General features: G+C 38.0%; 1 protein-coding gene across 7 annotated transcripts in view; it reads left to right on the forward strand.

Moving 5' to 3' along the window:
- CFAP70 (cilia and flagella associated protein 70) overlaps window positions 1-13032 on the forward strand; it is a 90485-nt gene that overhangs the window by 57935 nt on the left and 19518 nt on the right. For all 7 annotated transcript variants that reach the window (XM_057530452.1, XM_057530455.1, XM_057530454.1 and 4 more), the window contains 4 exons: window positions 1460-1593; window positions 1715-1830; window positions 2029-2253; window positions 12840-12998. In XM_057530452.1, the coding sequence (XP_057386435.1) occupies window positions 1460-1593; window positions 1715-1830; window positions 2029-2253; window positions 12840-12998 (634 nt within the window). The remainder of the gene's footprint in view (window positions 1-1459; window positions 1594-1714; window positions 1831-2028; window positions 2254-12839; window positions 12999-13032) is intronic.

Here is a 13032-nt window from a genome sequence, read left to right on the forward strand (position 1 = left end):
ACCTTGGCTGGTTGGAGGACTGCTGGGATGGACAAAAAGGCTGGAGAAGCCTGGACTCTGCTCCTGAGGGGTGCAAGTGTCCTGGCTTGCCCTTGAGGCAAGGCAGAGAGAGGTCTGCCCTACTGGCTGCCAGGTTTCCCATGGCTGCCTCACCGTGCACCTGGGCCCAAGCCAAGCCAATGTTCCAGCCCCACGTAGACCATGCCACAGCACAGCACTGGATCTGGGGGGCCACAACCAGGGAAAAGACTCGACCCTGGGCTGCATCTGAGAAGAGCCGCTGATGCCTACACAGGCAGTGCATCGGACCTCTGTATGCACATGGGCCCCAGTTGCTTCAGCACACCCCTCCTCTGGTGCAAAGGTTTTGGTGTGGGGAGAGGGAAAAATGCGTACTTAATGGGAACATAGCCAGCTGGAGGAAAAATCAAATCCAGTGTTGTGAAGCTATTGCCCTATGTTTTCTTCTCAGAGTTTTATAGTTTTAGGTCTTAACATTTAGGTCTTTGATTCATTTGAGTTATTTTTGGTATATGGTATTAGGTAAGGGTCCAACTTCAATCTTTTGCATGTGGATATCCAGTTTTCTTAGCACAGTTTGCTTAAAAGACTGTCCTTTCCCTATTGAATGGTCTTGGCACCTTTCTCAAAAGTCATTTGACCATATATGCTACGATTTATTTCTGGGCTCTCTGTTCTATTCCCTTGATCTCTATGTCTGTCTTTATACCAGTATCAGACTGATTACTGTAGCTTTATAAGTTTTGAAATCAGGAAGTGTGGGTCCTCCAGTTTTGTTCTTTTTAAAGATTGTTTTGGATATTCAGGGTCCCTTAAGATTCCATATGAATTTTAGAATGGGCTTTTATATTTCTGCAAAAAACAGCATTGGAATTTTGATAGATATTGCATTGAATCTGTAAATTGCTTTGGACAGTATGATATCTTAACAATATTAAGTCTTGCAATCTGTGAACATGGAATGTATTTCCATTTGTTTATGTCTTCTTTAATTTCTTTCAGCAATGTTTTATAGTTTTAACTCATTATGAGTTGCTTTTATTATTACTTATTTGTGGATAAGCTTATATTTGCATTCTCAAGACTGTGACAGAAATGATTATATGTAAATCTTTAAAATGAAATATAAAATGAACCTTTTGGTTCCCAAGTAATTGGATGAGCGTATGATGACCAGAACACTGACACTAGGAAGCAATGACTTGAGGATTCATTTTTTACATTATTTCAACAAATACTTATTGACCACATACTATAAGCCAGAGAAGTGACTGTTCTAGGCATTCGGAATTCAGTGGTAAGCAAAAAAAGAGGTCATAGTTTCTACTTTCATAGAGCTTATAGTATTTATGGAGTGCTTACTATGTGATGTTGTGTGCATAAAGAATATGACATGGCGTCACAATAGCCTTGGTCCTCCTGATGTTTCATGTGATAGAGGTTGGTTCGTGAGCCCCAGAACCTGGAGCACTGGCTGGACTACGGTGCCTTCTGCCTCCTAACTGAAGACAATATCAAAGCACAAGAGTGTTTTCGGAAAGCCCTTTCCCTGAACCAGAATCATATCCACAGGTATGGTTGGAAGGGAGATAAGGAATGAGTAGGAGCAGATAAGCTTCTATATGAAATTGTCTTGGTTCCATGACTGTGACATGGGACCATGTTGTTAATCATGTTGGTGGTCTCTTCTCAGCTTGTTGCTGTGTGGTGTCCTGGCTGTCCTGATGGAGAACTATGAACAGGCAGAAATTTTCTTTGAAGATGCTACTTGCTTGGAGCCAACTAATGTTGTAGCCTGGACTTTACTTGGTTTGATATTTTCCTGTGATATGAATGTGTTTTCTTTCATTAGAAGATTTTCCCTTTCTCTTTCCACTCTTAAATGGCTCATCACGTAGTTCTTAAACTTTAGCAAAAGTGTGGGAAATTTAAGTGAAATGTTGTCATTCTTCAGTATACGATGGTGGGAAATTAGTCACATTTATTTCAACATCTTTTTTTCTTCAGGCTTGTACTATGAAATTCAAAACAATGATATTCGAATGGAAATGGCATTTCATGAAGCCTTCAAACAGCTTCAGGCACGAGTGCTTCAGGCACAAGTTACAAAGCAGACGCGCACCAGTACTGTGGAGTATGTTGAAGAAGGAGGGAAAGCAGACTCCTGTTTAGGCCCTTGGGGAATAACCAGTGGTTCTTCTACAGCAGCAGTCAAGGTGGAAGCCCCAGCAGGTAGGACCAGGGAGATGATGAGTGGCTATTGGAAAAAATTACTGGCCTTATGAGTAGGACCTGGCACATAGTAGGTACTCAGTAAATAGCTGTTAAATGAATGAGAAGGTGGAGTTTTGAGTTGTTCCAGGGATACCAGGAAAGAGACCTTCTAAGTGTTTCCTCATTCATGTGACGGAAAGTTGGAAGCTTCTACTTGTTGCTATTCAGTTTTTTGAGACTTAGAGAATTTACTGTCTCTGTGTATCCCTAAAAGGGGTATCATTTTAGCTGAGTAAATTTCATTCTTTTTCCCCTCACTCTCTTCCCCAGTATGTAAGGTCCCATTCTTGTGATTGTTAAATTTGTTTATTTATACACTGTATTTTTTTCCTGTTCTTCATTGACATTCTCCTTTCCTCCACTTTAGGAAATCAGTCATTCTAATGTGTTTAATGTGTGTATTTTTGTTTATGTGTTTCTTTTTTTTTTCTTTTTAAAGGGAGGCTGCAATTTGTTTTTTTAATTAATTAATTTATTTATGGCTGTGTTGGGTCCTCGTTTCTGCGCGAGGGCTCTCCCCAGTTGTGGCAAGCGGGGGCCACCCCTCATCGCGGTACGTGGGCCCCTCACCATCGCGGCCTCTCTTGCTGCGGAGCACAGGCTCCAGACACACAGGCTCAGCAATTGTGGGCCACGGGCCCAGTTCCTCCACGGCATGCGGGATCCTCCCAGACCGGGGCTCGAACCTGTGTCCCCTGCACTGGCAGGCAGACTCCCAACCACTGCACCACCAGGGAAGCCCTGTTTATGTGTTTCTTGCATATGTTATTTTGTTTATAAGTTATTGTACATTGTTATTTTGTGAGCATATATTTTCAACAGTTTGAGGTATAATGGACATTTCATAAACTGCACATATTTAATGTACAATTTGATGTTTTGACATATGAACACACCCATGGAAACATCACCACAATCAAGATGATGAACATATCCAAAATCCCCAAAACTTCCCTTGTGCCCATTTGTAATCTCTTTCTCTTGCTCTTATTTCCAGATAACAACCAGTCAACTTTCTATCACTATAGATGAGTTTGCATATTCTAGAATTTTAGAATTAAGCAGAATCACACAGTACATACTCTTTTTTGTCTGACTTCTTCCCCTAAGCCTAATTATTTTGAGTTTCAAACATGTTGTTGCCCATATCAGTAGTTCGTCATTTTTTATTTCTAAACAGTATCCTGATGTACAGAGATACCACGCTATGTTTATTTAGTCACCTGTTGATATATATTTGGGTTGTTTCTAGTTTGGGACTATTAAAATAAAGCTGCTATGGATATTTGTGTACAAGTCTTTGTATAGACATATACTTTCATTATCTTGGGTAAATACTTAGAAGTTGAATAGCTGGGACCCTGGGTTATCTAACAGTATGTTTTTTATTTTCTAAATATTTGGGGATTTTTCCAGATGTCTTTGTTTTTTATTTCTAATTTAATTTCATTGTGATTAGAAAATGTGCTTTGCATGATTTGAATCCTTTAAAATTTATTTGGACTTGTTTTATGGTCTAGTGTTTGATCTGTCTTGATTCCATATACACTTGAAAAGGGTGTGTATTCTGCTATCATTGAGTGGAGTGCTCTATAAGTAGGTTTAATTAGTTGATTGTGTTGTTCAACTCTCCAAATGCTTTGTAGTTTTGTGCCTTTGAAGTTTTGTTTAAATATTTCTTGCCTCAAGTCACATTTTCTTCAATTAACTTTATAATATTAGTTTTACATTTAGATCTCTTTTAAATTTATTTTTATTATTTTATTTATTTATTTTTGGCCGCCTTGGGTCCTTGTTGCTGTGTGTGGGCTTCCTCTAGTAGCGGTGAGCGGGGGCTACTCTTCATTGCAGCGTGCGGGCTTCTCATTGTGGTGGCTTCTCCTGTTGCAGAGCACGGGCTCTAGGTGTGTGGGCTTCAGTAGTTGTGGCACGCGGCCTCAGTAGTTGTGGCTCATGGGCTCTAGAGCACAGGCTCAGTAGTTGTGGTGCACAGGCTTAGTTGCTCCGTGGCATGTGGGATTTTCCCAGACCAGGGCTCAAACCCATGTCCCCTGCATTGGCAGGCGGGTTCTTAACCACTATGCCACCAGGGAAGTCCCTACTTAGATCTTTAATCTATCAGGAGTCCATCTTTGACTGTGATGCAAGGTAGGCATCCAATTTTATTTTTCTCCACATATAGATCTAGTTTTCTCAAAACCATCTATTAAACCATCATCTTTTATCCTTTGCTTTAAGGTATATATGTCTCTGAGCTCTCTGTTCTGTCTCATTTGTCTGATCTTAAAACAATATCACACTCTTTTTATTGCTGTGGTGTTATAGTATGCCTTCGTATCTGGCATATGAGGTTCTCCCATTTACTTGCCTTTTTTATACCTGACTTACCTATTCATGAATGTTTATTCATCTGTATGAATTTTATAGTGAGTTTATCAAGTACATTAAAAGTCCAGTTGGAAATTTTATTTGGACTGTATTGAATTTATAGATAAATTTAGGGATAATTAACATCTACATATTATTAAACCATTCCATCCAAGTGTGTGGAGGATCTCTCCATTTACTCAGGTCATCTTCTGGGTTCTTTATTAAAGTTATAACATTTTTTTCCAGTGAGGCCCAGTTTAAGTAATTCATAGATATTTTATAGATTCCATTGCTATCATAATAGTATCTTATTTTAATTATGTTTTCTAGTTGGTTATTGCTAGTATTTTTTAGTGTATGCTGTTTATTTTCTACATTTTAGATTTTAGTGTATACTATTGTTTTTTAGATTGAACTTGTATATGACAATCTTGTTTGACTCTTACTGATTCAAGTAGATTATTTTTTTTTTCAAGTAGATTATTAATTCTATTATTTTTTTCCAGAATATGATTATCATATCATCTGCCAATAATGACAGTGTTACGTTTTCCTCCCAATCCTCATACTACTCATGTCTTTTTATTATCTACAATAATATGTTGTATATTAGTTGTGGTGTTCAGCATTTTCTTCTTTCCTGTCTTAAGGGGAATGAGTTTAAAGTTTGTCTATTAAATATAATATATGCTGTAAGCTTTTTCTGAAAAACCTTTACAGAATTAAGGAGGATCTCTTCTATTCTTAATTTCCAAAGAGTTTTTTTCATTAATAGGTGTTGATCTTTATCAAATTCTTTTTCTGCATCAGTTGAAAAAAATAAAATTATTTTCTCCTTTTATCCATTAATATAGTGAACAACATTGATAGATTTCTTTTATATTGAACAATCCTTGCAATAACTGGAAATCCTACTTGATCATAATGTATTAGTTTTTAATATACCTTTGGATTTGAATAGCTAATGCTTTATTTTGGATCTTTGCATCTATGTTCATAAATGAAATAGCCTGTAATTTTCTTTTGTCATCTATTTTTATAATCAAGATTATTAGGCACCTTTCCTTTGCTCTTCTGTATCAACTTATATATGATACAATTGATTTTGACTTAAACATTTGGCAGAACTCAACCATAAAACAACTGGGACCTGGGGTTTTTGGCAAAGGAGGTATTGACTATCATTTCATTTTATTAATCTTTATGAATTTTCATTCTAAAGACACAGACCTACTAGAGAATGGACCTGAGGCTATGGGGAGGGGGAAGGGTAAGCTGTGACAAAGTGAGAGAGTGGCATGGACATATATACACTACCAAATGTAAAACAGATAGCTAGTGGGAGGCAACCGCATAGCACAGGGAGATCAGCTTGGTGCTTTGTGACCACTTAGAGGGGTGGGACAGGGAGGGTGGGAGGGAGGGAGATGCAAAAGGGAAGAGATATGGGAACATATGTATATGTATAACTGATTCACTTTGGTATAAAGCAGAAACTAACACACCATTGTAAAGCAATTATACTCCAATAAAGATGTTAAAAAAAAAAGAATTTGCATTCTGTATTTCTTATTGTGTTATTCATGGTATTTTATACTTTTTAGAGTTCATCAATTTCATCTAGGTTTAAAAATTATATTAGAATATGATTTTTCATATTAATCTTTTATTTTTAAATACACTTTATTTTTTAGAGCAGTTTTAGGTTCACAGCAAGATTAAAAGGAAAGTATAGATATTTCACATATACTTCTTGCCTCCACACATGCATAGTCTTTCTTCCCCATTATCACCATGCCTGGTGACATATGATACGCAGTATCTTAAAAGCTTATGTGCCATCTGTATATCTTCTTTGGTGAGCTGTATGTTAAGGTCTTTGGCCACTTTTTAATCAAGTCGTTTATATTCTTATTGTTAGTTTTAAGAGTTCTTTGTATATTTTGATTAAGTCTTTTATCAGATGTGTCTTTTGCAAACATTTTCTCCCAGTCCTATGGCTTGTCTTCTCATTCTCTTCACATTGTCCTTTGCAGAGCATGAGTTTTTAATTTCAGTGAAGTCCAGCTTGTCAATTCCTTCTTTCATGGGTCGTGCCTTTGGTGTTCTATCTAAAAAGCCATACTCAATGTCATCTAGGTTTTCTCTTATGTTATCTTCTAGGAGTTTTATAGTTTTTGCATTTTACACTTAGTTCTGTGATCCATTTTGAGTTAATTTTTGTGATGTTATGATGTTATCATTTTTTTGCATGTAGATGTCCAATTGTTCCACTGCTATTTGCTGAAAAGTCTATCTTTGCTCAATTGTATTACCTTTGTTTTTTTAACCACACTGTCTTGATTACTGCAGCTTTATAGTGAGTCTTGAAGTCAGGTAGGGTCAGTTCTCCAACTTTGTTCTCCTTAAATATTATGTTAGCTGTTCTTTGTCTTTTGCCTCTCCATATAAACTTTAGAATCAGTTTGTTGATATCCACAGAATAACTTTCTGGGACTTTGATTGGGATTGCATTGAATCCATAGATCAAATTGGGAAGAACTGACATCCTGATGATAGTGAATCTTCTTATCCATTAAGATGAACTATCTCTCCATTTATTTAGTTCTTTTTTGATTTAGTTCATCATAGATTATAGTTTTCCTTATACAGAACTTGTACATATTTTGTCAGATTTATACCTAAGTTTTTCATTTTTTGGATGCCAATATAGATAGTGTTGTGCTTAAATTTCAAATTGCACTTATTTGTTGCTGGTATATAGATTAACTTTTATATATTAACCTTGTATCCTGCAATTTTGCTATAATTGCTTATTAGTTCCAGGAGTATTTTTGGTCACTTCTTTTGGACTTTCTACATAGACAATCATATCTTTTGCAAACAAAGACAGTTGTATTTCTTCCTTCTCCATTTGTATTCCTTCCTTCCCAATTTGTATTTCTTTTATTTCTTTTTCTTGTCTTGTTGCATTAGCTAGGACTTACAGTATGATGTATGATGTTGAAAAGCAGTGGTGAGAAGGGATATCCTTCCCTTGTTTCTGATCTTGTGGGAAAACTTCAAGTTTCTTACCAGTAAGTATGATGAAAGCTATAGTTTTTTGTAGATATTCTTGATCAAGTCCAGGAAGTTTCCCTCAATTCCTAGTTTACTGAGAGTTTTTATCTTGAAGAGGCGTTAGATTTTGTCAAATGCTTTTTCTGCATCTATTGATATGATCATATGATTTTCTTCTTTAGCCTGTTGATATTCTGGATTACATTAGTCAATTTTTGAATGTTCAGCCAGCCTTGCATACCTACATTAAATCCTATTTGGCCATGGTGTATAATTCTTTTATATACTGTTGAATTTGATTTGCTAATATTTTGTTGACAATTTTTGAGTCTATGTTCATGAGAGATAATAGTCTGTAGTTTTCTTGTCTTGTAAAGTCTTTGTCTCGTTTTGGTATTAGGAAAATGCTGGCCTCATAGAATGACTTAGGAAGTATTCCTTCTGCTTCTGTCCTCTTAAAGATATTGTATAGAAATGGTATAATTTCTTCTTTAAATGTTTGGGAGAATTCACCAGTGAACCCATCTGACCCTCGTATTTTCTGTATTGGAAGGTTATTAATTACTGATTCAGTATATTTAATACATATAGTCCTATTCAGATTGTCTGTTTCTCCTTGTGTAAGTTTTGGAAGATTATGTTTTTTAGGAAGTTGGTCCATTTCATCTAGGTTATTAAATTTGTGGGCACATAAGTGTTCATAATATTCCTTTACTATCTTTTAAAAAAATTAATTAATTAATTAATTAATTTATTTATTTGGCTGCATTGGGTCTTCATTGCTGCACGCAGGCTTTCTCTAGTTGCGGCGAGCAGGGGCTACTCTTCGTTGCGGTGCGCGGGCTTCTCATTGCAGTCGCTTCTCTTGTTGCAGAGCATGGGCGCTAGGTGCGTGGGCTTCAGTAGTGTGGCATGAGGGTTCAGTAGTTGTGGCTCGTGGGCTCTAGAGCGCAGGCTGAGTAGTTGTGGCACACAGGCTTAGTTGTTCTGCGGCATGTGGGATCTTCCTGGACCAGGGCTCGAACCCATGTCCCCTGCATTGGCAGGCGGATGCGCCACCAGGGAAGCCCTTTACTATCTTTTTAATGTCCATGGGATCTGTAGTGATGTCTCTTCTTTCATTTCTGATATTAGTAATATGTCCTCTTTTTTTTTTTCTTTTTTTTTAGTTAGCCTGGCTAACGGCTTACTGATTTTATTGATCTTTTCAAAGAGCCAACTTTTGGTTTCATTAATCTTCTCTATTAATTTTCAATTTTAATTTTATTGATTTCTGCTTATATATTTATTATATCTTTTAACTTTGTATTTAATGAAAAATTCTCAACAAAATATTAGCAAACCGAATCCAACAACACGTAAAAAAAGATCATACACTATGACCAAGTGGGATTTATCCCAAGTTCACAAGGACGGTTCAACATATGCAAATCAATCAATGTGGTACACCACATCAACAAAAGAAAAGACAAAAACTGCATGATCATTTCAATAGATGCAGAAAAAGCATTTGACAAAATTCAACATCCATTCATGATAAAAATGCTTACCAAAGTGGGTATACAGGGAACATATCTCAACATAATAAAAGCTATTTATGACAAACCCACAGCTAATATAATACTCAACAGTGAAAAGCTAAAAGCCTTCCCACTAAAATCTGGAACAAGACAAGGATGCCCACTCTTACCCCTTCTATTCAACATGGTATTGGAAGTCCTAGCCACAGCAATCAGACAAGAAAAAGAAATAAAAGGTATCCAGATTGGAAGGGAAGAGGTATAATTGTCATTATACGCACATGACATGATACTATATGGAGAAAACCCTAAAGATTTCACACAAAAACTTCTAGAACTGATAAATAAATTCAGCAAGGTAGCAGGATACAAGATTGACATACAGAAATCTGTTGCATTTCTTTACACTAACAATGAAATATCAGAAAGGGAAAGTCAAAACAAAACAAAACAAAAAACAATCCTTTTAAAATCGTATCCAACAAACAAACAAAAAAATACATAGGAATAAACCTGACCAAGGAGGTGAGAGACTTATCCACTGAGAACTATAAAAAACTGATAAAGGCAACTGAAGATGATTCAAAGAAGTGGAAAGATTGCTTATCTCCACTTTTTTTAGTTCTTTTACTGAGGTTATGTCTTGTTCTTTCATTGGTAACATATTCATCTGTCTCTTCATTTTGCCCAGTTCTCTGTTTATTTCTGTGTGGTAGGCAGGTAAGTTGGTTACATTTTCCAATTTTGAAGAAGTCGCCTTATGTAGATGTCCAGTGGGGCCCAGCAGGGCACTCATTTCTGGTCACCTGAGGTATATGCTCTAGAGGTATCCTGTATGTAGGCTGCATGCACTCTTCTTTTGTGGCAAGGTGAACTAATGTGGGCATGCTGGTAGGCGGGGCTGGGCCCTGGCCCACTTGTCTGTGAGGCAGTGCCTCATGTGGTGGCTGAGGGCCCACTGGAGGGCACAGTAGGCTTCCTGTGTGGTTGGCTGTGCAGCCCTGGGGGGACTTGGGGCTGGTGCTGGCCCACTGGTGGGCTAGGCTGTATCCCTGTGCAGCTGTTTGTGAGCTCCAGGAGGGCTCATGGCTTGTGCCAACCCACTGGTGGGTGGGGTTGGTCCCCGGTGGTAATAAGCTAGAGGGAGGATTCTAAAATGGCACTTGCCAGTACCAGTGTTATCATGGTAGAATGATCCCCAAATGGCTGTCAACAGTGTCTCCATCCCCAGAGGGAGTACCAGTTGCCTCCTGCCATCCAGTAGGCTCTCCAAGATCAGCAAGTGGGTCTGACCCAGGCTTCTTTCAAACTACTGCCTCTGCACTGGGACTGGGAGCGTGAGAGATTTTGTGCACTCCCTTTAAAATTGGAGTCTCTATTTCCTATAGTCCTTCAGCTCTCCTGATCCTAAACCCCAGTGGTTTTCAGAGCCAGATGTTCTGGGGGCTTGTTTTCCTGGTTCAGGATCCTTAGTTTGAGGAGCCTGATATAGGACTATGGCCCCTCACTCCTTGGGGAGGACCTCTATGATTGTGATATTCCTCTCGTATGTCGGTCACCAACCTGAGGGTGTGGGTCCCGACTATACCATGTCCCCATCCCTCCTACCATCTCACTGTGGTTCCTTTTTTAAGCCTTTGGTGTGGAAAATATTTTCTTCTAGTCTCCGTGTCATTTTCATAGATAGTTGTTCTGTAAGTGGTTGTAATTTTGGTGTGTTCATGGGAGGCAGTGAGTTCAGGGTCTTCCTTACTCTGCCATTTTGGCCACCTCTCCAGTTTCTTTTTTTTCATTAAGATCATCACTTCTCAATGATCAGTCTGCATATTTAACCATTCTCTTTTCTTGAAATACATGTTGGATTGCCTCCATCTCCAATAGTTTGGGTTTCCTTTGGTTGCTTCACTTTCTTGTCACACCCATTAGATGTAATCATTTCCCAGTAATACTGTCTTACTTTCTAAGAGCTCACCTACCCTCACAGTTTCTATTTTCACTTCTGATAACTGTCAGATTTCTATCTTTAACCTTGACATCCCTCCAGAATCAAGCAGTTGGATTTTTCCACTAGTTAACCCATCTCCTCATATCTCAAACTGACTCTACATCATTATATTAGGTACCCAAGCTCATGATCTCAGAGTCATCCCTGCTTCTTCTTGCTTTCTTGCTTGAGCTTCCCCTGATCCCAATGTCAAGTTGATTTCCCAGACCAGTTGATTTTCTTTCAAAATGCTCCCTACATCTTTTATATTTCCACTACTCTCCATTACCAATATCCAGAATGTTATAACAGCCTTATTACAGACTTCTTTGTCTCCATCAACATTTTTTTCTCCTTGCTGCTTGGTACTGCTAAAGTAATCTTCATAAAATCCCACTTTCATCCTCTGATTTTTCTGCTCAAAACCCTTCATTGTAAACCTCTTCTTTTTCCTACAGAAGAAAACTCCTAGCATTCAAATATCAATACGGTCTAGCTCCCAACCTACCTTTCCTTAATTTTTACTATGCAATCCTCAGTACCCATAAAAATAATTAGCTTGCTACTTCCATGCTTTAGCCCCTACCTCTCTACCTATCCAACTTCTACCTATTTTTCAAAACCATATCTTTTTCTCTAGCTGAGAGTGACCTCTTCTGATTCAGAACCAGCTGGCACTGATCATTTCCTAACCGGCATTGCTTTTTATTTTTATTCCTAAAACATTTGTTTATGTGAGAGGCAGCTTGGAATGTTTAAGAGCTTCAGCAAATTATTTAACTTTTCTGTGGTTCACTTTGTTTAATGGAGCATAATAAGTATATCTCATAGTGTTGTGAAAAATAAATAAGATTGTACATGACAATCCTTAATATAATACCTGGCATATAGTCATGTTCATATATAACTACTTATAATGATGATGATGGTGATTTTTTTTTAAATTTATTTTTGGATGGGTTGGGTCCTCGTTTCTGTGCGAGGGCTTTCTCCAGTTCCAGCGAGCGGGGGCCACTCTTCATCGCGGTGCGCGGGCCTCTCACTGTCGCAGCCTCTCCCATTGCGGAGCACAGGCTCCAGACCCGCAGGCTCAACAGTTGTGGCTCACGGGCCCAGCTGCTCTGCAGCATGTGGGATCTTCCCAGACCAGGGCTCGAACCCATGTCCCCTGCATTGGCAGGCAGATTCTTAACCACTGCGCCACCAGGGAAGCCCAATGATGGTGATTTTTGAACAGTGAAATAAAATAGAATTCCTGTCCTTGAAGGGTTTTAATATTATCTAAAAATATGTTAATCTTCTCCTCTGGATTCTTGAGATTCTAGGCTTAGCATATAGCTTTTGTAATTTGTTTGACACTATCATGACTTGGGCTGGCAGAAGGGTTCGACTAGGGGGTCATAGTGGCAGGAGCTGTGCTGTCTGTTTAGCTTGCACTCTTTAAATTATTCAGAAATATAAAAAATCTCTAAAACAAGTCTTTCCATGCAATATTTAGGGGTTATGTTTCCTATGCTTTGGAAATTAATTGTATTTATCTCCTGTAATAACCTTTTAATATACAATGTAGGAAGGTAGTTTTTTTTCTCATTAAAATTTAATCTTTTTAGGACTAGGAGCTCCATTATCCATTCTAGATGAATTTCTTGATGAATCCTCTAACCTGCAGTCTGAGTCACATGAACCCATTTTGTCTGTACAGTCTCAGGATCCAACTACCAGCCAAAAACCATCCAACACATTTGTCAAGAAGATACCATCAAAAAAAGGTAATTAGAATAAAGATTTCCACTTGGAAGAAGG

Source organism: Balaenoptera acutorostrata, chromosome 16, assembly GCF_949987535.1.
Source record: "Balaenoptera acutorostrata chromosome 16, mBalAcu1.1, whole genome shotgun sequence".
NCBI classification, from domain to species: domain Eukaryota; kingdom Metazoa; phylum Chordata; class Mammalia; order Artiodactyla; family Balaenopteridae; genus Balaenoptera; species Balaenoptera acutorostrata.